At 33.4% G+C, this 25,280-nt stretch overlaps 1 protein-coding gene across 1 annotated transcript; it reads left to right on the top strand.

Annotated features, from left to right (window-relative positions):
• The first annotated feature begins 1,851 nt into the window (after window positions 1–1,851).
• Window positions 1,852–2,475, top strand: LOC146996988 (protein GVQW3-like). Its single transcript, XM_085819729.1, has one exon. The coding sequence runs from the start codon at window positions 1,852–1,854 to the stop codon at window positions 2,473–2,475; it is 624 nt and encodes a 207-aa protein (XP_085675855.1).
• The last annotated feature ends 22,805 nt before the right edge of the window (window positions 2,476–25,280 follow it).

The following is a 25,280-nucleotide window of genomic DNA, read 5'->3' as shown; positions in this document are numbered from 1 at the left end:
AAACTATTAGAGCTTTTATTAAAGGCATTACATTATGAATGCAATTTATTTATGTACTTGGATTCAGAGAAGCTCACAAATATGATTATGTTTTACTGCTCTGTTCCTATCGCCTAAGGGCATTACGTTTTCAAGCACAGATCTGTCTGATAACTAGGCAGGTGGATTCAAACATGCGTCTTAGATTACTAATCTGTTATTGAAACAAATATTCAGTTCAAAATAGAGGATAAATGCGAATGATTTTACATAAAGAAAGAAATACTTGCTTAAAGGTTTAGAGATAAGTGAACGAAATTACATAATCAAACTTCGTGTAAATATTTCTGAAGTCATCCATATTTTTACGAAGATGAGTACATCATTAAAATTATGCAAATTAAAAAAAATATGAGCAAAAGCATGCAATGGATTTGACTTTGTTCTGTAAAATCGTCATCCGTTTCCAAGAGAAGGTTTTCATAAATTAACAGTAAAATACCAAACATCTCAGATATATATTTAGAACACATCCAGTTTTTCCGTATAAATTAAGTGAGGTACAACGAATAATAAAATTTTTCGGAGCTTTCGATATAGTTAAGTATGCTTAGAAATTATAAAACTACATGTTTTTGAAATGCAAAAATAATAATTATGTATAATATGATGAAACATATAAATAGCTCCGCATAATCGAACTCCGCATGGGGATCCATAAAATGCTGTCCAGTCTAAAATCTTTTTGAGTGGTTTTGTAGCAGGGGAAGAGGAATGAAAGACTTCAGATCCATCTCCCGAGTGTTTTTCCATCAAAATTTGTGCATCTGCTGGAGCGAAAGTGAAAATTTTGTGCGGTGGGAATATATTATGGATAATTTCTGGTGTATACAGATTTAATTTCAGTAGTTGTTGGAATCTTGTATTTTATATAAAAGTAGCGAATTAAGCTTCTTCGCAAGTTATCACAAACACTAAAGATACTATATTAAAATGTTTAAGATCTTACAATATTGAAAAAATGAGGTCAAAACTAATTTAAACAAGTACTAGTATTTTATAAACTCAGCGCAGTTGTGGGTAAATAGCTGCATGAGACAAAACATTAAATAAAACGTATCTTTTTGATTACCAAACAGATGATGCAGAGCGTAAAAACGCGAAAGATATTTTGTACACCATTATACACTAATTGCAAATGTAGAAAAATTATTTTAGTAATAATAAATCCAAGCAATGAATAATAATCTACACAAAAGTAAGGAATGCCTTTATAAAAATATGCTCTGTGTTAGGCAGAAAGCCATTTATTCACGAAGGATTCTCTCATACGTACTCGATAAAAAACTGCTTCTTTAGTCTCCAACAACGGAGTCTCGTACTAAGTACTAGACATATTGTCTTCTTTGGTTAGTCGTTATGTGACTAATGGGTTAAATAAACCTCAAGGAATTGTATAATTGTTTTAATCTGAAAAGATCCGCCAGAAGTAGACACCCGTAATTTGTTTGCCTAGAGTTCATATTTCATTGGACGAATGGTTTTCAGAGCTTCAAGAAGGTTGGACTTCAATTTCCAACCCAATTTTTGATAGAAAGCACACCAGATGAGAGGAGGTTCGAGGATCTGCCACGCCACTCCCCTTTCACCAAACTACAAAAGAGCTCACCATATATTTAGAGGGGCTCAATGAGGCAAAGACATATAGGTTTATTCAAAAAAAAGTTTACAAGCAGAAGCATTTGAAACGTAATAATTGTGGAGCGAATATTTTCACCCAGGGTGGGGTGGTTGACAGATGGCGCTAGTTGTCCTAAAGAGGTTCTGCGAGTAAGTAGCGTCACAGTACGCAGACACTTAAGAGCGACAGTAATGGCACGACGTCTAGAAAAGTGGTCTCGCATAGAGGTGCAAGGCGTAATTCGATTCTTATGGGCAAAGAATGTGGCCGCATCCAAAATTCACAGACAAATTGTTGAGGTATACGGGGACAAAGCAATGAGTAGACAACAGGTAGCGAAATGGTGTCGTTCTTATCAAGCGAACAGGGAGCATGTGGAAAACCGCAATATGGACGCGAGTGGCCGTCCAAGTTCTTCAAGGACGGATATCAACACGGCACGCGTTGAAGAAATCATCCAAAGGGATCGACGAATAACCGTGCGTGAGATTGCCTCAGAGTTTGACCTGAGTTATGGTAACGTTCAGCGTATCGTAACCGATGAGTTGCGATGTTCCAAAGTTTGTGCCCGCTGGGTTCCACGTGTGTTGTCCACGGAGCATAAGGCCACTCGAATGATGTGCAGCCTCACATTTCTTCAGCGATACCATTCAGACGTCCAACACTTCATTGATCGGATCGTTACCGGTGATGAAACATGGCTTCATCACTTCACCCCCACATTGAAAAGAGCCACGATGGAGTGGAAACACGCTGGATCACCGACGAGGAAGAAGTTTAAGGTCACACCCTCTGCCGGTAAAGTGATGGCATGATGGTAACCGTTTTCTGGGATACGACTGGTGTTATCCTAATCGAGTATTTGGAGCGTGGCCATACCATTAAGGCCGATCGTTATTGTGCCACCTTAACGAAATTGCGTAAAGCCATCCGACGCAAACGGCCTGGATTACTGAGCAAAGTCGTCATTTTTCTGCAGGACAATGCCAGGCCCCGTAGAGCTCGCCAGACTCAGGAATTGCTGCAAAGGTTCAAGTGGGAGGTCTGATATCACCCCCCATACAGCCCCGATTTGGCTCCAAGTGACTATTTCATTTTTCCGGCGTTGAAGCGATACTTATCCGGAACACGGTTCACCTCAGACGACGCAGTGAAAACAGCTGCCGAGAAATGGCTCAATGAGCAGGGCCCTCATTACTACCAAGACGGGATAAACAAGTTGGTCGTACGTTCTGACAAATGCCTAAACAGGTTTGCCGACTATGTGGAAAGTGAAGGCCAGATGTGTCTCTTGATTCCCATTTGTATCTTGGTTCTATTGTTAATAAATACTTTTTCATTTGCCTTGTAAACGTTTTTTTTGGATCTATTTACACACATCCTTGCCTTCCCTGGGATTCGAACCAGGGCCCTTCGGTCAGGCAGTCAGAGTCAGTAACGATTATCCCACTTGGGTGGAGACACACCCGAAGTCTCAATTGTGTTGGAAATGTTTTTTTTTTTTTTTTTTTTTTTTTTTTTTTTTTTTTTTTTCTTGTTATATTCTCGTGGCAATAAGAGGAAAATATTTATAAATGCAATTTAGACTGTAACACCTAGACTTTGCTTAAAGCACCCCGAGTTCTAAACAAATAATAGGTTTCAGCTTTTTTGCGTTAAATACTGACTTACTGGATACGATTTCACAATAGACGATTTTATGTAGAAGACGAAGATTAATGTTTGTTTAATTATTATCAAATATACTCTTAAGTAATATAAATTTAATTTGATCATTAGTGGAATATTATAAAAACGTTTATAATTATGAATGTGTCTGTTTAATATTTAATAATTGCTAAAAAAAGATTTCCTAGTAGATGCCGAAAATAGAAAAATATAACGGTCTTATACCTTTAAAACATTTTGAAAGCTTTTCAGTTTATTTGGATGTTTAACATAAATGGATTCTTTTATTGAGTTCATTGTAATTAAATTCATTGTTCTGAGTTGGAATCATTATTATTTCACAATAATCCCTGGACTTTCATCTTCTATTTTTTTTATTCTTAAAAACAACCCATTTTTTATTAATATTCAACTCGCCTATATGCACAGCAAATATATTACAGTAAATACTTTTCATCATTATCAGTTCTGAGAACTATTGCTCATTATTTTGAGTTTTAAATCTCTTTCTCTTTAGTTATTTGAATATTTTCTTGGAAATAATATAATTTTAATTTATGATTTCTTCCTATCTATGAATAGTATTCCTAAATTCTCGAGATAATTTGACCACGTAAAAGTTTGAGATCTTCCTTTTGTTTTAACTTTGAGCTTAGTTTGTTAGAAATATAAACTATTAGAAAATAGTTAAATGTAACGAAAATATAGACTGAACTATCTATATTTAAGAGATATATCATAACATAACAGAATATGCCATTCACAGCTACGAAATACCTGCAAATATTTAAATTTGTGTCTTTTTCGACTTTGCTGTTCTAGTAGTCTGCTTCCATAACTCTCTTTCTTTGTATATTTATCTCTCTCTATATATATATACAGCGTGTTTGAAAAAGAATATACGTATTTCAAAAGCATATATTTAATAAACTGTATGACATTACGAATATGAAACTTTACGCACATATGTATGAACCTCTCAAGTTCAGATTACAGATGTTCAATATGTCCTCCATCAGCGACAAACAATATCACACTGACACTCAAATTCCTCCCATACTCGGGCAAGCATGTACGCCTTCACTGATGATATAACAGTACGGATCCGGTTCTTCACCTCTTTCTGGTTCTGTGGGAGTGGTGATTCATAAACATTGTATTTAATGAAACCCCACAGGAAGAAGTCACAGGGTGTCAAATTCAGTGACCGTGGAGGCCAGCTGAAACATGCTAGTCGCCAGCTCCTCGACGACCAATCGAACGGTTGGTAGAGTTTCATTCCGATAATCACGCACTTGGCGACACCAGTGAGGGGGGGGGCGTCTTGTTGAAAAGTGAAGTTGTCTTCGTGCAGCCTCGGAAACAACCAGTTTTATTACATAATGAGCTACTGCTGACCGTTAACCGTGTTTCCATCAAAGAAGAATGAGTTGTAAACAGATGATCAGGATATCGCACAAAACACACTGATTTTGGGCTAATCTCGTACATGTTCAATGGTTGCATGTGGGTTCTGTAGTCCCCAAATTCGAGCATTGTGTTTGTTTACATGACCACTAACATGAAAAGTAGCTTCATCACTGAACACAATGCGTTATGCGAAAGTGTTATCATTGGCAATGGCATCAACAGTCTCGTTACAAAATGCCACACGTTTGCGTTTGTCATCTGGACGCAGAGCCTGTAACAAATGTAACTTGTGCGGCTTCATAACCAAGCGACGTCTCAAAACACGCCAAATTGTTGTTGTAGGCAGTTCTAACTCCCGGCTGGCACGACGAGTTGATTTTCATGGACTACACGTTGGAAAGCAGTTTGAATTCGAGCAACATTTTCGACGGGAACACGAGGGAGGCCAAGACCCTTTTCTTTACATACACATCCTGTATTTACAAACTGTCCATATCATCTGCGAATGTTCCACCCATTCGGAAGATCACTTTGGTACCTCAACTTGAAACTTCTTTGCACTGTAATCACGGATTTGCACTTCGGAAACTCGAGAAGACAAAATGATTTCTGCTGCGGAGTAGCCAGTTTAAACATAAGACGGTTACTAATCAAAACAGATGACAACTGACATATAGCGGCTATTAATATGAACTAAACTATGTATTCGTTTCGCCAGTAGACGAGGCGAGGCGCAGTGATTGATAGTTTGGACAAAATAACACTTTGTAATACGTATATTTTTTTTAAAGCACTCGGTACATATATATATATATAGAGAGAGAGAGAGAGAGAAGACTATGAATGGAGCAGCTGCACCATCATTACAACTTTTTTGGAAATTAATGCTCCTTCGATGGATACCATCTATCTGCTACACCAAGCCAAGGAGGTGGCTTAGTGGTCAGCGAGCATTTATTGAGAAGTTTTTTACATAACATTTTACATGAATAATGCTTATATATATATAAGCATTATATAGGTTTTTTAACAAATAGTCTCTAATCGTATAAGCAAATTTAAACTTAATTTAAATTTAAATTTTAAATTATGAAATTTTAATTGCATATAAATAAAAGATTAATTATTGCTGCGAACTAATTTATAATATCATTTAAATTCTGAGAACATATGTAAATTAAGTGTACGTATCTAAAACCATGGATAAAAGTCTAAAATATTCCAAAACGTTTATCCCAAAACATTTTTTAAAGAATTTTTAAGACTAAATTAATTTGTATAAATGAATAATTGTTAAGCAGGCAGGAGACAGATCTTGTCAAGGGGAACTTGCCTACAAATAGTTAATAATATATATATATATATATATATATAGTTACTTATACGTAATATACAGTTATTAATACGTAATGTACAGTTATTCATATAATAAAAAGGGTGCAGCAATATGATATCGTAGAACTCTGATCCACAATAAAGAGCAAACTTAGCAGCCGACGCAGATTAAATACTCATCTTTATTTCAACTGTAGTTAAACACTTTGCGGTCGCAATTCAGTAGGCACATTAATTATGCCTGTTTCAGAGTAGTTTTATTTTAGAAATTGTTGCGACAGGAAGAAAAGCATTAAGCAACTCCAGCGTTTTAACGGCAAGAAAGGTAGAAGCAAAAGTGTGCAGTTATCCAGCATGGAAGCTCACCAAGAGAAAGGTTTCATTTCTCAAAATTTTCAGTTAGCTATGTCATGTTAGCTATGTCCAGTTAGCTTTGGGCAAATCATATAATATGGATTGATCTAGAAATGACGCCGTCCAGAAAAAGGTATTACTATTTTTAAAATAAAGAGGAAGTAATTACTCCCTCTTTATTCAAAAAGGAGTATTGCTAGTTTTTATGATTTTCTAAAAGGTTTTGGTTTGTATAATTATGGCAAAGCCTCGAGGGCTATCTGCCTAAGGGTAGGAATGCCTTCGGGGAGGACTTTCTAAGGGAAACTGGCTCGTATACACGTTACACATGGGGAAAATCACGAAATGGCCATGCCAGCCCGTTCGCGCGATTCGAGCCTCGGACTGACATACTAGTGTTCAGTGACTTTACCGCTCGGCCGCTGGTGGGCCTTTTCTAAAAGGAGTTATTGCTAGCGTTTATAATTTTGATTTACATATTTTTCTTGAGATTTGCGTATTTCTTACCTTATGTATATATACGGAATAAAAACAAATTTAGAAGTAATGATGTAGGAACACTAAATAAAGCAATCATTGTAACGAAGTAACCTTCCCTCTTAAAGGTATTGTAGAATAATTTGATGCCGTAGAAACATAGATTGTAGATCCATAATGAAGTGCAAGAATTTTGACTACGCAAAGTGTCGATCCATAATGAACAGGAAACTGACAGTCGAGGCAAATTAAATCTTCATTCTTATTTCAGTAAACATGTTGCTGCCACAAACAGTTTGGCACACTATTTCCAAATGTGGTACATTTTTTATAACTTTGCAGTAAGAAAAGTGCAGGAGGTATCAGTCTAGCTCAAGGAGATTAGAAAAATGGAGTAAGCCTTTTCTGCATGTGCCGTGCAATGAAAATGAAGCCATGACGTCATGACTTATCACGGCCTCTTCCGTAGGCGACTTCTGTCTGGTTTCGCTTACATTTTAATTGGTATTGTCTATATGTTAGCTATTACATAACTGGATATTTATAAGTCTCTCGTTCTAATTTTAATATTTAAAGTTTCAACAGTATCGTATGCAAAGTTTGAGTAAGGACACTTTTTCAAGCAGGGGGCATTGATATTTGCCATGTCAGTGTAATTTTATTTAACAACATACTTTGAAGTCTTAACGGTAAGCTATACTGCGACCATGATACGTTGTGATGTCACCTTGTTGACAGTTCCTTGGCTTCATTTTTATGACGTCATGCTTACTCCATCAGTTCTAACCTCCATGGTCCACCTAGGTGGAAGTATAGAAAGCAAGTACATTGTATTCAGAATGAATTCTTAATTAGGACCGAGCAAGTTTTGGTTCTCAATGCATTTTGATTGGATAATTAATACTGCTGTAAAATTATTATTGGCTGTTTGAGTTTTAGTTCTATTTACACCATGAGTGTTATGTTAAAACTCATATGACATGGATTAATCTTGAAATAAGGCTGTGCAAAAAATTATTACTATTTTTAGAATAGAGAGATAAAATTACTATAAGCATTGCGAGGCTATTGCTAATTTAAATTGTAATTTTGATTTAAGTATTTTCTTAATTCATTTAATTATAAAAAATTTTCGTAACACAAAAGTTTCAATTGTCTGTTTCGGCGAAACTAATGGAGTTGGCTTGGTTCGACGTTTATCCAGAAATTTCCCTTGAAAAGCCAGGTTGGACATCGAATTGAGCTAATTTATCATTTTCTGCTTTATAATTTTTATGTTTTTTTATATGTTTTTATTTGTTTTATTTGTTTTAACTTGTTCCATCGATCGGTTTTTTATATGTTTTAACTTTTCACTTATCACATCGATAAGTATTTTACTGTATTTTTTGCCGTTAACCTGTTTCCAACGATTAGTATTTTACTGTGTTTTATATTATACATTTTATTTCGCATGTAGCCTAATTTTTCAACCTTCAGTGTCTTTTTTTTTTTTTTTTTTAAATACTGTGTTGAACTTTTTCTTGGAGCCACAGCTCCTGGTAACTTTTTGGCGAGCTAACTACAATTTATCTTCTTCTCATTACCTTAATTTTGCAGCATTTTGCGCAAAATATTTTTAGACCAAAATGGTCTTTTTTATGTAGTACTTACTACCTAGCTTTTTAATTTTATATATACATACATATATATATATATACATATATATGAAAATTTGCGTCAAATTTATTTGGAATTTTATCTCTAACTTACTTAACATATTTCTTTACTAAACCTCTTGGCCATGAGAAGAACTGCAAGTGCTCAGATTTCAATGCATATTAAATATCTTTCTATTTCAAATATTTTATGTGCTATGCATATTAAATATCTTTCTAAAGTAAAAACACTATTTTTTAATGAAAATATAGATTTTAAAGAATGTAACTAACCAATCGATGTATGTTGAAAACCAAAATGTAATGATAATGTAAAAGTAAAGCCACTTATAAGAACCAGATAGGCTTATCTGATTAAATGGAATACAGAAGAAATATAACGCATCGTCATAGTTAGCCGGACGCTTAAACGTATGAATATTAATATAATAACATATAAAGACATCAAATTTAATCTCAGTACTTCATCGCTCTACAAATTACATAAAGAAAGAAACGGTTAAGTATTATTAAATGAATTTAAAACAATCTGTTGATCAGGGCATTAAATTTGCATCCTGTAGTATACTGATCGCTGGAAGTTTAGTTTGTATAAACGCAATGTAAACGATTAGTCTGAAAACGTGTCCGTTGGCTTGACCACGAAAACGAATATAGAGTGACTAGGGACTGTAAGTCACCCTCCAAGTTGAAACCACTCACACACCCAACATTGCTCATTTTAGAAGCCGTATTGCATTGCTATTTACATGCAACTGAACGCATTTTCCATTGCTTTAAACATTCTGGATTAAACATTGCTTTAGAGATAGATTTTTTGGGTCATGTTATCAGAAAAATTTCTAAATTTATTGCTGGTAAATTATATAAGCATTAAGAACTTGGGCGAGACATTACGAAGCCATTAATAAATTCACTAAAATGACAAGATTAGGCATAGAGAAACATTTCAAAGCAGTGAGATGCGTTTCATATCAATTTAGAGCGGACATATTAAAATAGCACACATAAAATCCGAATTATATCGAAATATGAATATAATTCTGTGAAAAAAGAAAAAAAAAGCGTAATTTTGTTTACTTTCAAATCCACTACATGATAAATAACTCGAAAAGGAAACTGAGGAAAATTTTATCTTATTTAATTTATTAAAAGTATTCCACTTTGTAAAAAATTAAAAGGAAATCTCTATTTTTATGATAATTCGTATCATATTTTTGTCATAAATTTTGACTGCCTTCTGCATGAAATATTGCCATTAATCATTATATTTCAGTTTTTGTAAGCAATCAATATTACAGTCGTACGGGTGTCGGGCCTTTTTTAATGAACACGAAATTATCTCACATGTACACATAAGGACAGAAGAAAAGCATTGTTTAATTTTTACGAATTTGATTTCCGTAAATTTAAAAATGAATACGTCATTTAAAACATTTTTCTAACTGGTCGTACATATCTGAGGGCAACCATTTGCAACGATAAAAGCCTGGAAAGACCGTTTTGTGAACGCGGTAAGTGTGTGTCTACATATATGTATGTAATAATTTGAATGTAACAAGTTCAGTAAACAACGCGCTGTAGTTTATCGGCACTATAAAACAATAATAACAGAAAATATTTAAATTCTAAGCTCATATTCCATTGGAACAACAACCAAAGAATAATCAAACGAATACTGCTGTCAATGAACAACCACTTACGAAAAGCTGAAGGAATGAAACTCTAGAAAAAATTGGCATAATAATACCACAGAACCATAGAAAATCATAAGCAGATTTTACATTTCTTTTGAGAACATCATCAATGGGTTGGCTTTCCGAGAAATATGAAAAGAGAAAAAAAGGTTTTGAAGTACTAACTCACATACTTTAATTCATTGCTTACATAAAATCAACACAACTTCCTTGTACGGCCTATTAAATTATACTTAACTCTGTTGCATATCATTTAAGCTTATTTCCCCATACTTTATTAGAGATTTATTTCTCATTTAAGCTCGGAAATACGTAAAAACTCAAAGCCCCTTCATTAAAAATTATAAAATACAGAAAAACACAAAACATCAAATAAGGTTAAAAATAATTAAAAACACAGTTTTTACAATTGCAATTAGAGTTTCTACACCAAAACAAGCAATGCAACCAGGGTGCAGGAAAACAGACTTTTCGGTGCACAAAACTGAAAGTTTATTTTTGGTCACAGAATTTGGGGACACAAATTGACTTAATTCACTATTCTGCTAAATTTTCCAAACATAGAATAAAATGGAGCCTCGTTACGTTTAGCACCACCTTACTTTTAAATTGTTCATATTTCTACGACTATTGGATATAGATTAACTAAGGGCATAAATACCTTAATCAGAGCATAAGAACAATATATTTCAATCACTTTTGAAGAAAGAAAAGCACAATTTACCAACAGATAACAATATAAAAACTGAGCCCACTGAGCCAGGTAACAGATATACGTTTCGTATATATATATACCTATATATATATATATATTCGTATAATTTCCGATCAATGACAATGATTACATGCATTTAATACTTGTCTTTAATTTATTCCTTTTACAATTGAAATTTTGTTATTCATGATTTAATTCCAGTCCCCGTTAAAACATTTTTAACATTTTACTTTCAAGTTTCTACAAAACATCTTTCAAAATATAACTTACTAGTACGGATTCACTCTTTTAAGATAATCCCACTATAATTAAACTTAGGAGATAATATAATCAATTATTCAATATTATTTAGTAAATAAATTATTATTAACTTACTTTGCAGCAATTGCACAAGTAGTAGTAAATGTATGTATATATATATACATACATATATATATACATATACATATATATATATATATAATTTACTTACTAACTATATATATATATATATATATATATATATACATATATATATATATATATATATACATATATGTATATATATATACATATATATATATATACATATGCATATATATATATATGTGTATATATGTATATATATATATATGCACATATATATATATATATATGTGTATATATGTATATATATATATGCACATATATATATATATATATATATGTGTTTATATATAATTTATTTACTAAATAATATTGATTAATTGATTATATTATTTCCTAAGTTTAATTGTAGTAGGATTATCTTAAAAGTGTGCATCCATACTGGTAAGTTATATTTTGAAAGATGTTTTGAAGTAACTTGAAAGTAAAATGTTAAAAATGTTTTAACGGGGACTGGAATTTAAATCATGAATAATAAAATTTCAATTGTAAAAGGAATAAATTAAAGGCAAGAATTAAATTAAATGCATGTAATCATTGTCATTGATCGGAAATTAGTTGACTTTTCAAAGGGAACAAACCAACTCCCGTTCAATGAACAATAATTAATAAATAAATAGAAAGTTTTTTCGTTTTTACTCGAGCAATAAGGCTAAGCCAAACCGGCAATTCAAGTCAGGCCAAATATTTCCGTGAATAGAAGGGATGATGAACCAATGCTGATATTCAAAAAGCTTATTCCTATTAAGCATTTTAGCCAATTCAATTTTGAGTTAAAAGCAATTTCTGCAGTAAATTTCGATAAAGCTCGAGTAACCGTAAGCATATATACTTTTGGACAGCCGATTGCAACCAAAAAGGGAGGTGACCAACTACATGTTATAGCAGTCCCATATACTTAATTGGAACGTTGTAACTTTATTCGTTTTTGAGTTATGAGAGGTACATTACATACGTATGCACGTATGTATAGACGTCACGAAAAAGTCTCTTTTGCATCTAGATGTCACGCAAAAACAACGTTTACTTGGATTCGAAAGCGGTCAGAATAAATATTATTTAAAATATGGTAAACGAAATGTTTCGCAATAGCAATACTTCCTTTATTTCGTACATGTTATATAAAGTTAAAAAGACTAACAAGTTTTATTTTTTAAAAATAAGATAAAAGGTTTCGATTATTATATTAAATCATCTTTGTTCAAAAATGAGGATAAATTCCTTATTCGGGTCAAATTTGATAGATAACCATTTCGATTTTATTATTAGTCTTGTCTCTAAAACATTATGAAAAGGAAGAATTTTATTTTATCAATACTGTTACGGTAAAAGTAAATCAAACGTGATTTCTTAAAGGGAAAACACATCAGAGTAAGCAACATTTCTTCTTGCATTAGTGCTCCGCCTTTAATTCTAGTCCTCGCAGTTACTGCATCAACTTCTCATGAGGAAAAGCAGAAAGAAAATAAGAAAAGGGAAAAACTGGCAAGACCTATAGCAGTGGTAGTCCACCGGTCTTAAGTGTGTTCTTGATCGGGGCTTTTCGGTAGCTCTTAAATGTTGCACCGATTGACTTCGGGCTCTCCGAGAATCCAGTAAAGCAAGGGTATTTCGAATTCCCAGGTCGAAAGCACTCCCTTACGAGAAGATCCCTTGAATAAGATATAAGGCTGAGAGTAGCCCTCCTCGTAAAATTATCTCTGACATTGTAGCTAACCGAGTAAAAGCTGAAATTCTGCTGTTACTTAAGCCCAGGATCTATTATTTCAGAGCTGTTTAGAAGATTTCCAAAGCTACTTATCGCAGTTTATAACCTATGTTAACCTTTGAGTTTAAGCTTTTAACATCGTTTAAAATATGTATTTTTGAAAGCCGTTAATGTTGTAAACGGCATGTAAGCCATTCAGGTTTGTGAGACTCGTATTTTAGCGATAAGTATCTAATTGAAAAGGATGGTATGATAAATACATATTAAAGAAAAAGCTCTTACCGCTGCTGGTATTAAATTTTCAACAAATGTAGTCTATTAGAGATTGCCTTTTTACACTTCTGTCCAAAATGAACACAAACTGCTTTTAAAAAACGTTCTATTGATTAAAAGAGAAGATAGCCGTCGAAACGGGATAGTGGCTAGTGAACACTGACTGCCATACTCAAGGGCCCGAGTTCGATTCCCGGAAAAGTTGGATGTTCGTAAATGTATAGTGTCTGTGCGATATGGGACACTCTAAATATGTGGATAACAGACAATAAGTTCGTGCTAGTCGCCTAGACCACACTGTGGTTAGGGAAATCTACTGCGGTACCGAAGGAACAGATTTCGTATCCCGGAGAAGGCTTGGGTACTTCTAAATGTATATTGTCTTTGCAGCATGGGGTACTCTAAATATATGGCGAGCCGGAAATCCTCTCAAGAGGTTGATGGTAGAAGAGGGTTGCAGACTCTCAGACCCGTCTCCCAGGGTGCTCTCCATCAAAATTGGGGGCGGAACTGAGCGAAGTTGTACTGTCACATGTATAGTGCTCAATCCCCCCGGGGGTTGACTCAGGAGAATCCTGGGAAGTACTGGTTAGGATCTGTACCTAGGCAGTCTCAACCACGGGGATATATATAATTTGACTTCACAGGACTAGAACACGAGTATTGTACTCAGGTTGGTTTTGTCCCTTGGACCATAGATATCAGAACTCCGTATGGGTCCGCAAGTCGGACCTGGGCCGGGCATCTATGTTTGTCTGCTGAATCTGTATAGTGTTCAAGGCTCGTGGTAGAGACAGACGCAGTCTTTGCACTCTTTCCGAGGAGGATTTCGTCGGCTTGTTCTGATGTTGCTTGTCAGACAAGTGAGATAAGTCACAGCATCAATATATCAGATAACTTCTTGCAGTATTATGATATTTATGCTTTGATATGTTTTACCGCTTTAAAATGCCCTCGACGTGTTGTTGTTCACTTAGCCCAGAATAACAGAATATTTTATGAAATTAAGTTCCGTATTACGGGTCATAAAGCACAAATTTGTATGTTTATGTGTTTATTGCATCATAAATGAAGTTTCTAATCTGCCTGTTTTTCCACTGCGACATAATTGTGAACTATTTTTATGTAAAACCTATTTTTTTATAATTTAATTATAAGATTATAGACTACTAGATTTTTTACAGAAGTTTAATTAGATTACATCAAATGATATTTTGCCAGCATAAAGAGATTAATAGATGTATTTCGGCATCGACTATTATAAAAGTTTATCAAAAAAAACTCTGGAAATTATTCGCTTTGAAAGTTCGTAACAGAGCTCAAATCAAGAAGAGATTTTTATCTTAAAGTGTTGCATGACTCACTCTACAACAATGAATCTTATGTAAGCTCATTTTTGATGGGCGAACTATTTCGCAGCTAAATGTAGATTTTTTAAAGGTGAATCTAACTGATGCTGATCTACTAATTCACCAGGGGATTTTTCTTTTCTCTTCTGTCAATAAAATGAAGAGCTGAAGATGATACTGTGCTCATAATTAAAAGCTATATTTAATACCGCACTGGTAATTGAAATGCTGAGATAAAATACGTTAACATTGAATGTATATGTTATGCAACTGAATGAATGTTCTAGAGATATGTAATGCAGTTAAGACTTTGAAGAGTGATTAGGATTTTTTTATGCTGGAGACTGGAAAAATATGCAGTTACCACGCCGAGGCTCGAGCCTGGACCTCTCGAACATGCGACAAGTGTGCTACCTTCATACAACGAAGAGTTGCGGAAAGGAGGGCGAAGGAAACCTTGTTTGCTCCCTCTTTAACCCTTTGCGGCACAGTGTGTCCGGTCTGGACACACCTTAAAATTTCCTTCTGTACGCACAGAAGAATTGAACGAAAAAGAATTTATAGGTTATTATAGGCTACTCTGAATCTTCTTTATATATATTAGTTGGCAGCTCAACAAAAACCAGTACATATATTTTAGCCATGTTTAGTTTTAATCTATCATCACTCTCGTTTACTTTCTGAAGAACTGCTGAAATGTTTGGATAATCATTGTAATCAACAGCTGCAAGTGGGATATTATTAGTACTTGCTTTTAAAATGCGCTAATATTTTAACATTTTAGTAATTTAAAGTCCAAATTCTTAAGAGACATTTTTAAAATATCGAATAAATGTTTGCATAAAACCCAAAATCTTCTTACCTAACTGAAATGTTTCTGTTAAATAGGTGCGCAAAACAAGAAACTCTTCTGGAACTAGAAGTGAAAGTACCAAAAAATAAAAGAACTAGAAGAGCAGAGCCAAAGAAAATGAAGATGTGTATGGAACTGGAAATGAAATTTTAGTAGACAACTAGCAATACATATTCAGGTTTCTTTAGTGTTCCTTGTGCTTAAATATTGAAAAATAGAGAGATATACATAGTAAAAATTTCACGTTAAAATAAAATTTCATCATCACAAGCGAGGCTTTCGTTCCGTTTGATTCTGGACCTGGAAGTATTCCTTATAATATATCCTAAAATAGAAATTCGTTTCACATAGCTGGATTGAGCTCTCACGATAAAAGCTGGAATTTTCAAAAGCATATTTTGGTAACATTTGGCAAACTACAGAAACACTGCGAAAATAGAAAATTGCATTTACTCAAAAAATCTTTTTCCTTTCAAGATGCACAAGTTTTATTTGGGTAAGTACAGGAAAAGGTGCATGTAAAATCAGGTCTTCAAACATTCTGGACTTTCTGGGGTATTAAAGTCCGTAGAAGCCATTTTTTCTACATGCATACAATCATGTTATTCAAACACATAACAACATAAAAAGTAGTTCGGATGATAAGCAAACAATAACTGAATCTTAATGCTTAAACATATATCATAATTAAGAGTTTTTATTTGACATAAAAATCGGTCCTTGTATAATCATAACAAATATTGTAACTACCCTCATATTGCTTTCCAGTAATTTCGAGAGGCAAAAAAAAAAATATCTCTGCGGTTGGCTTACAACTATATTAGGCCGGACACTGCATCTTGCTTAGTTATTGCTGTTGCGAGCTGTTAGTTCCGCATGAACTGAGATACTATATCCGATTTAGCTTTCTCTTTAGATGCGCTTTGCATTGCATTGTCTTTAATGTTCTTAGTAGTTTGTACTCTGTGATACTGTCAACTGTAAGAGAATTTCTGTGGGAAATTTCAGAACTTTTAAGTGTTTCCTTTGATTAAATAAATTTTATGAACCTACCATCGGACCTGTAAGCATTTATTACATTACTAACCCCGTATGCACTCAAAAATGCGATTCACTTTGAAATTCATAGTTCCAAAAGTGAACACTTTGCATAGAATAAATCTACTGCTAGAGTAAATCTACTACTGCTTGCATAGAGTAAATCTACTACTGCTTGCATAGAATAAATCTACTACTGCTTGCATATAGTAAATCTACTACTGCTTGCATAGAATAAATCTGCTAGAGTAAATATACTACTGCGTGCATAGAGTAAATATACTACTGCTTGCATAGAATAAATATGCTAGAGTACATCTACTACTGCGTGCATAGAGTAAATCTACTACTGCTTGCATAGAATAAATCTGCTAGAGTAAATCTACTACTGTGTGCATAGAGTAAATCTACTACTGCTTGCATAGAGTAAATCTACTACTGCTTGCATAGAGTAAATCTACTACTGCTTGCATAAAGTAAATCTACTGCTAGAGTAAATCTACTACTGCTTGCGTAAAGTAAATCTACTACTAGAGTAAATCTACTACTGCTTGCATAGAATAAATCTACTGCTACAGTAAATCTACTACTGCTTGCATAGAGTAAATCTACTACTGCTTGCATAGAGTAAATCTTCTACTGCTTGCATAGAGTAAATCTACTACTGCTTGCATAGAGTAAACCTACTACTGCTTGCATAGAGTAAATCTACTGCTAGAGTAAATCTACTATTGCTTCCATAGAATAAATCTACTGCTACACTAAATCTACTACGTATAGAGTAAATCTACTACTTTGCATAGGATTCTCGTATAAATCTCAAGGATTAATGTCGCTCCAGTATCACCAGTTTTGCTTTTTATACAGCTTTCCAGTTCAACATTTGTTCTTCTGATATCTTTATTCGACGAGTAAGATATTGTTCCTCCTGCCCTATGCAAAGAAATTGTTCTCAGAAAGATTTTCGTGCAATAATCGCTCCTGCAGCGCCTACGCGACCCGTTATTTGTTTGAGTGATAACTTATGAAGACTTTAAATGCTGAGTTTCTGAACAAGTTAAATGCCAGCGCATATTTGCTTGTCAAAAGTCCTGGGCTGCAACCAAGCAGTTTATTTTTATCGTTCTACATTTATCTCGTATCCTATAGCTTATTAACATATAATTTAGCTCTTACAGAATTGCAGAACTTATACTCACATCTTTTGAATTTCATGCAACAGTGTTATATATATATATTCTTTAATAAAAGATAAATACGTTTTGATGCTGGCTTCTACCTGTTAACCTCTAGTAAAGATCAGTTGTTCTGATCTATGGTTCCCAATCACTTGCGGATGAAAATAATTGCCTTGATATAGCTTCAGACATGTCGTTTAATATTTACTATGTTTCTTATTTTTGTTTTTTTAATAAAGTATTTGATTAAAACTGACGGAGTGGGGATGATTCACCTTGTAAAATGCATATTTCTAGTAAAAACGTTTTAAGGTTTCGAAATTTATAACCTAGATATTTTGATTTTCATTGAGAATTCAGACGATTGAGATTCAAATTCAGACTCTTTATGGTAAAAACTTTTTTCCATTTATTGTAAAAACTAGATTTCTTAAAGGATACAGTTGGGAAAAAATCAAAATTTAATAAATACTAGATGGCAAGCCTCCTAGATGAGCGAGCTTTTTAAGCAAAACACAAATTCGTAAATAAATGCTTTGTTGCCCAATTAGCGTTTCCAGAGATTTTAATTAATATCTCACAACAACACGAAACGATCAAAAATTAATATCTCGCGTAACCCGTAACAACCAAATAGTAAATAAATTTTTCGTTCTCGAATTAGCATTTTCAGAGTTTTTAATGTCTCGCAACAAATCGCAGAAATTAATATCTCGTACAACACTAGACAACCAATTCGTAAATAAATTCTCTGTTGCCAATGTAGCGCTTTCAGAATTTTTAATTATATCTCGGCTGATTAAAATCGTGCGAAGATGAAAGTAGTCGAAATGGCTTTCCAAGAATTTTTGGAATCTGGGATTACCTTTCTTAAAACTCAATTCCCTGTCGAATCTGAAAGCTTTCATACTTACATTACACGAAAAGGGCGTTTCTTTAATGCTTCGTGTGTTACTTTTATTTATTAAATATCATGTTCTTCGCACGCAAATTCAGTTCAAAAGCAATATCGCAAAATAATTTTAACATGAGCGTATCTTTATAATTTCCGATACACAGTATCGCGCGCTGGAGATACAAGTGCTCTTTTTTCGCTCAGTGTTTCCATGGCTCGCTTTGAAATTGTTTAACTTGTTCATCAAAAATTCGTTAAAGTTTTACAAAATATGAAATAGATAATAAAACCAATTCCAAATCTGGGTTTCCATATGACCATATTTGGGTGGAAACGTGCATTAATCAAAATGTGATAGCTCTAGGCACCGCTTTATCACAATGCAAGAAACATACATACATTTATGCAGATTCTTGATCATTGAATTTCTTTAAATATATTACAGGGCTGTAATATTTGGTGACAACAGCTTGAAAAGTGAACCGATATTTAAAGTTTTTAACACTAAATGCCAAAGAGAAATTAACAGCCCTTCTGGGCTAACGCTCTTTGGGCTAAAAAACAGAAAACAGACCAGAATTAGCTATAAAAAGATATAATTTTAGGTAATCATACCTCATTTAATTTTCAAAATGATTTACTTTTCCAAAATATCTTTAAACTAAAGTACTAGCATTTTATGTGAATTCAGCGTGAATCGAAAGATTTTGTATTATGGTATTACTTTTAAATACGCATGAATTTAAACTTTCATATGAAAACTTTTGCTATACACCATATCCACAGTGTTTTCATAAATGTTTTTCAGTAGTTCATCTTAGACATATAGTACTCTCAAATATAAAAGTTATAAGCTTATACATGTTTTCTTGTCTTGCGTTTTAAATCTGAAAATTAGTTTTGTGAGATATCGTGAAAACTTTCTATGTGTATGATTTCCTAAACCCTATGGGGGGTTGAACATTAATAGAATAAACTCAATATAAAATTGAAATGAAAAACATTACATTAGTCAAACTTCATCCGTACTATTAAAATCTATGCGCGTCTTTCTGTGACATTATATCCTCCGGAGCAGCGGGGATTTGACTTTCGAAAGAGATACCTCCGGATTCCAACAATTCTTGGGAAGCCATTTTGACTATTCTGCTTTTCGTATTTCTAATCAGCCGAGATATTTATTAAAAACTCTGAAAATGCTAATTTTTCTCACTCATTTTCTTGAGTGGCAAAGTTCAGGTATTTGCATAAATTAAAAATATGTGTAGTTTAAAGATTTTTTGTGCGTCTATTAGAACAGGATGCTTCATAGAAAATGTTAATAAAGTACTATTAAACCCAGATTTTGATTACATTTAGTAAAAGCTATTTCGGCATACCAGTTGTAATAAATTATAAATGTTACACACTAATAAAGCACAAAATAATATCATTGAAAGACATTTAGGGGACCGTTGAATTATTCTAACTTGTTTTTATCCGAATACTCAAAGGAATTCGAAAATGATGTTAAAAATTCCAAATTTTATAATTAAATACCTCAATGAAATTTTTTCCGAAAATATCTTAAGTGCTCTTTTTTATGATGAGTCTAAAACGCTTCGAATTATAACTGTAAATCTAAAATTGTCAAAACGTCAATATTTTCTTAATTTAAAACATTTTTGCGATTGGAAGCATGTACCTATGACGAACGCTTACGAAGGTAAAGGTCGTACACGGATATTTTTGGACACGCTGCATATCGGTTTGCAATAAGTCTATATAAAGGAAATTTCTACTATTTCAACCGTACTTAGTAAATCTTACTTAGTAAACCGTACTTAGTAATTCTTTTGAGTACGTTGTAGAGTCATTAGGTTGATTGGAAGCAGAAAAAGATGAAAAATATGCAACCACCTTCGGGAATCGAACCACGGACCCTGGAATACCGACCCAGCGTCCTACCCTTACACCACGAAGGCACGCTAGGGAAGTGGGAGAAATACCTTATATACTCCCCTTTTTAAAGGGTGACTAGAGTTTTAGGGGACCTAGTCGCCAAATCCTGGGTGGGGAGAAGCATCATCCACAACCCTTTTAGTACGGGCGCCACTTGTAGATTCATTAGGTTGATTGGAAGCAGAAAAAGATGAAGAATATGCAACCGCCTTCGCCGAGAATCGAACCACGGAACCACGGACCTCTGGAATACCGGCCCAGCGTGCTACCGTTACACCACGAAGGCACGCTAGGGAAGTGGAAGAAATACCTTATAATGTGTTATTCATGTCCGTTCTTCTTTTGCGAATTATTAAATGTGTCTGTTGAATACCTGTCTGTCTCCATGAAAGATGCGTCTGTTCTCTTTAGACTTTAAATTTTTTACGTTTTTATTCAACATTCAGGAAGTTCTAGAAATTTACGGAATGCTTCAGAACGTATCTGCCAATTTATCCTTGTTGCACGAAAGCAAATTATTCCATCAATATATTTTCAAAATTCTTCCTTTCGGCTATTAATATTCTTAATAAAGACCAAAATGTGAGGATAAAAGTGCTTGGAGGATCATACAGAAATGCTTTCAGCAAGCTTAAATAGAGCAATTTTATTCGGAAAACAAAATGAACACTGAAATAACAAGAAGACCCGGAGGAACCTCCATTTCCTCTTCAGCATTCCATTTTAACTTTAATATGGTATGCACGATGCCATAATATTCTCTAAACTTCCTCCTTTTTTATTTAAGAAAGAAATGATGACGAATAGACCTTTGGGGAAGAAAAAGGCCAGGCTATGTTCAAGCACAAATGGAGGAAAATGACGTTGAGAGCTACCTCGATATTTTCGAAGACGTTCAAGATGACAACTACGTATCCGTATTTCCTGGAATGTATGTAAAGTTAATTTTTTATTCAGAAGTTAAGAGTTTGCTAAAATGAATAAAAAGAAGCATAAAAGTTTATTCAAAATAAGTAGGAAACACATTTTAAAAGTGTTTTTTTTTTTTTTTTTTTTTTTTTTTTTTTTTTTTTTTTTTCGAGAATGAATGCTTTCATTAGAATGCCAAAAATACGTAGAAACGAGAACATAAGAGAAGATTTTAAAACGAAGAAAAGTGCAGAAACTAAATCGAAGAATTTAAATAAGCTTTCCCTCATTGAAGGCATTAAACGTATACTGACTAGTCAGGAAAAGGAGAGACTTAAATTTTAAAAATGTTTAGAATATCTTGTACAAGTCCACTTCGTTAATGTGCCAAATTTACGCTTGCTTTTCTCAAAATAAAATACATGTGTGGAGCAATTTTTACGTTTATTAAAAGAGAAAAGAGATGTTTCACATAATTTAGAAGGTAGATTTGTTTCACGATTAAATTGTATTTTTCAAAAAACACCTTAAGGCTTTCTTGGGTATATATTTTTGAAAATTTTACATCTAATCTTTAAATCGTCTGATAACAATAGTTACCACTAATGAATAACTGCAGAGATAAAAGTTAGATGTAAAGCAATTAAATGCACGTATAAGTATGTTACAGATATACGGTCAGATCCATGATCATTAACACAATATCTTCATGAAGGAAACTTGTTCACTGATATTCAAACGTGAATTCAGTTATTGTGATCAGTGGCTCACTGGGTTGTATTTTTTCATTTAAAAGTTTTTCTAGAAAGATGATTGTTATAATGTACAACATTCATCTCTAATTCGGTGGTTTGTGCTAGACAGCTGCACAATTCATGTCATGACAAAAAAAATCGATTAAATAACGATTTTTTAAACGTGAAATTGTATTTTCAGTGTTAATTTTTATGAAAAATATAGTTATCGTTAATATTTTTCAGGAAAGCAAACATAGCTGGTCATAAAATGCTTGTTAATTGCAGTTCTTGCAGTTTTAAAGGATAGGATATTTTTATTCGCTCTCCCCGAGGGCGGGGACAAACCGACCGCAGACTTTGGCCTCTACTAAGGCCAAAAGCGGTGGTCACTTTATTATGGAGGCACCCAATAGGTGGGCCACCTTTGCCTTCTCATTTTATTAGAATTTAAGGAGTATCAGCAATTCCTATACCGACAATGTTAAATTGGCCATTTCCGGACAACCTTCACAAACAGCTAATTTCAGTGAATATTAGGAAACCTAATAAATGAGCCACAAAAATTTTAGATACCTGTGAGCAGTAGTTCCTGAAAAAAAGTACATCGAGTATAAAGAAAAATCAAGTTTGGAGAAAAACGCGTTTTATGTAACAATCCTATTTATCAAAGGATTCGATGGCAAATTAAAACTAAACTTTTTACAATTCTAATTTTCATAGTAATTAAAGAATGGTATTTTTAGAAAGATAAATGTGTAGAGAATTTGAAAATGCGAAAATCCAAAATCACCAATTTTTGAAGATTTTTGGGTTCCAACACTTCTTAATATTATGCAGGTACAGCGTATCACCGGTTTTCAGTTACAAGAAGGGAATATGAAATGTTGTAGGGTTCTAAAATCCACCAAATGACTTGAGCATATTTGCCGTCTCCTACACACATACCAATTTTCTGTATTGCATGAATATTTTGTATGAATTTGCCTCTTCATAAAAAGATTGAATAAAGCAGGGAAATAAAGTAATTAAAAACTATTTACAAGTTTGTTATTAAAAAAAAATGGAGCCAAGTCCTAAACTTAAAGATTTTACATTTCAGTTTTGTGTAATAGTGTCCGATGATTTTAACTGCATTGCGCTAAAGCTTTCAAAATATTTTGCATTATGTGGAAAGTATGAAATATCTTTAACTTAGTCATTTTCCTTTAACGCGTGTTTCTTGTTACTGGACAAGTTATGCTTAAAACAGATAGTGAATTACTTATGAGAAAAATAAGGGGAAATTCGTTTTCGAATGCACGGTTTAAAGCTAAATGTTTAATAGAATTATTTAACAAGCTTAGACCTGAAGTCTCATCTTTTAAGACGTTACTTTAACTGTGAAACTACAAAGTTCAAATATAATAATCTTAAAAAAATTTTGAATGCAAGTCTTAAAACAACAGTTTCATGCAAGTTCATTACTTCTCTGCAAGTCATGAATATTTCATCCAATTTTCGTCATAGTTAAGATGAAACGTTATTATTTTTATGCAAATTTAGCTACGATTGAAGTAAAACACAAAAATAATTCTATTTGCCATGCATCTATATTTAGCTGTTTACAAATGTATGACAAATTCCAAATTAAAGAGACAGAATACCTATGATCCGTGTTTAGAATAATATCTGTGAGCCATGTTTTCTAGACAATTCATGATTTCTAGCCAAGCCATGTTTTTCTGTTTTACGAAAGAAAACTAATCCTACTGTGTTTCTAAACTAAATCTCAATGAATGTTTTTTTTATTGGAAACTTTTTTCGGTATAGGATAAGTACTTCGTATTTTCCATCGTCTACGAAATTATCTCCAAAAGATTCTAGAATATGTATGTTCCGAATTTTACAGCAAAATCTTCATTGGTAGAATATTAGAAACTAGGCACTGCTTCATAGTGCTTTTTTTACATTTTGTTATTTTTAGGCTTAAATTCCTGCATTTTGTTTGCAAATGTTACACTTTCTTGATCTATAACAACTAACTGTAACAGTTTATCTCTTTATAAGAAGAAAGGTAAAAAAATTACATATAAACATTTATATATCATTCCTTTGCAATGAATGCAGCCCCACCATTGGCAGAACGGTTAAGACTGCTGAATACTGGAAGTTTAACTTGCTTTCTATCACAACGGATCAGGCTGACTTCATGGTTAATCTTCGTGCATGCGTAACATATACAGGAGCCGCTTTCTTCTAGAAAGTCATCTATGAAGACGACCCCCCGTTAAGATAATAGCCATTGTGTGTTTTGCCATATTCAAATAACCTAATCTTGTTAGTTATTAATGTGTATAAAGTCTCGCATAGGCTTAAATTAATTAAAAATAGTAGCTTAATTACAGTTATAAAAGGAATGTTATAAAATCAACAGATTTTAGTTATCAGTTCCTCTTGTTTCCAGAATCTCTAATTCATAGCCGTAAGTGGAAAGGTAAAAGTAAGACTTAAGATTAAAAGATATCCAGTACGCGTTTTCATACTTCGAGGATTCGCAACGTTCTGCAGAAATGACATAAACTTTTTCAAAGAAACAAAAGTATAATTTTTGGTATTATTGAGCCTATGTTGCCTCTTTATAAAAGTATTATTTTTGTGATAATGCTTTGAACATGCGAAGGTCACTCACAAATTTTTGAGATGCACGCAAGTTTTTAAAAATTATATTTACGGAATTTTAGGAGTGTTCAAAATAGTTTCTCTCCTCCAGCATCAATGCACTCTAGTAGGGGAAATTCGGTACTGTTCTGTTATCGAGACCGGATTTAGAAATGTGTGTATATATGCATGGATGGATGGATGGATGTGTTCATGTATGCATGTGTATATGCACCTATGCATGTGTGAGTATACATACACATATATACGCACATACATCCATACATAGATGCACAAATACATACATTTCTCAATCCGGTCTCGATAACAAAAAAGTACCAAAAATTCCAAAATGTCCAAAGATTATAGATGCCTCAATTCCT

The sequence above is a fragment of the Stegodyphus dumicola genome, chromosome 6 (genome assembly GCF_044657685.1).
Source record: "Stegodyphus dumicola isolate Sdum_Otavi_A_Nest chromosome 6, ASM4465768v1".
NCBI lineage: Eukaryota > Metazoa > Arthropoda > Arachnida > Araneae > Eresidae > Stegodyphus > Stegodyphus dumicola.
This window is presented reverse-complemented; position numbering and strand designations above follow the sequence as displayed.

Excerpts from the sequence above, each read along its gene's own strand:
- LOC146996988 (XM_085819729.1), top strand. The coding sequence starts at position 1,852 with ATGGCACGACGTCTAGAAAAGTGGTCTCGCATAGAGGTGCAAGGCGTA.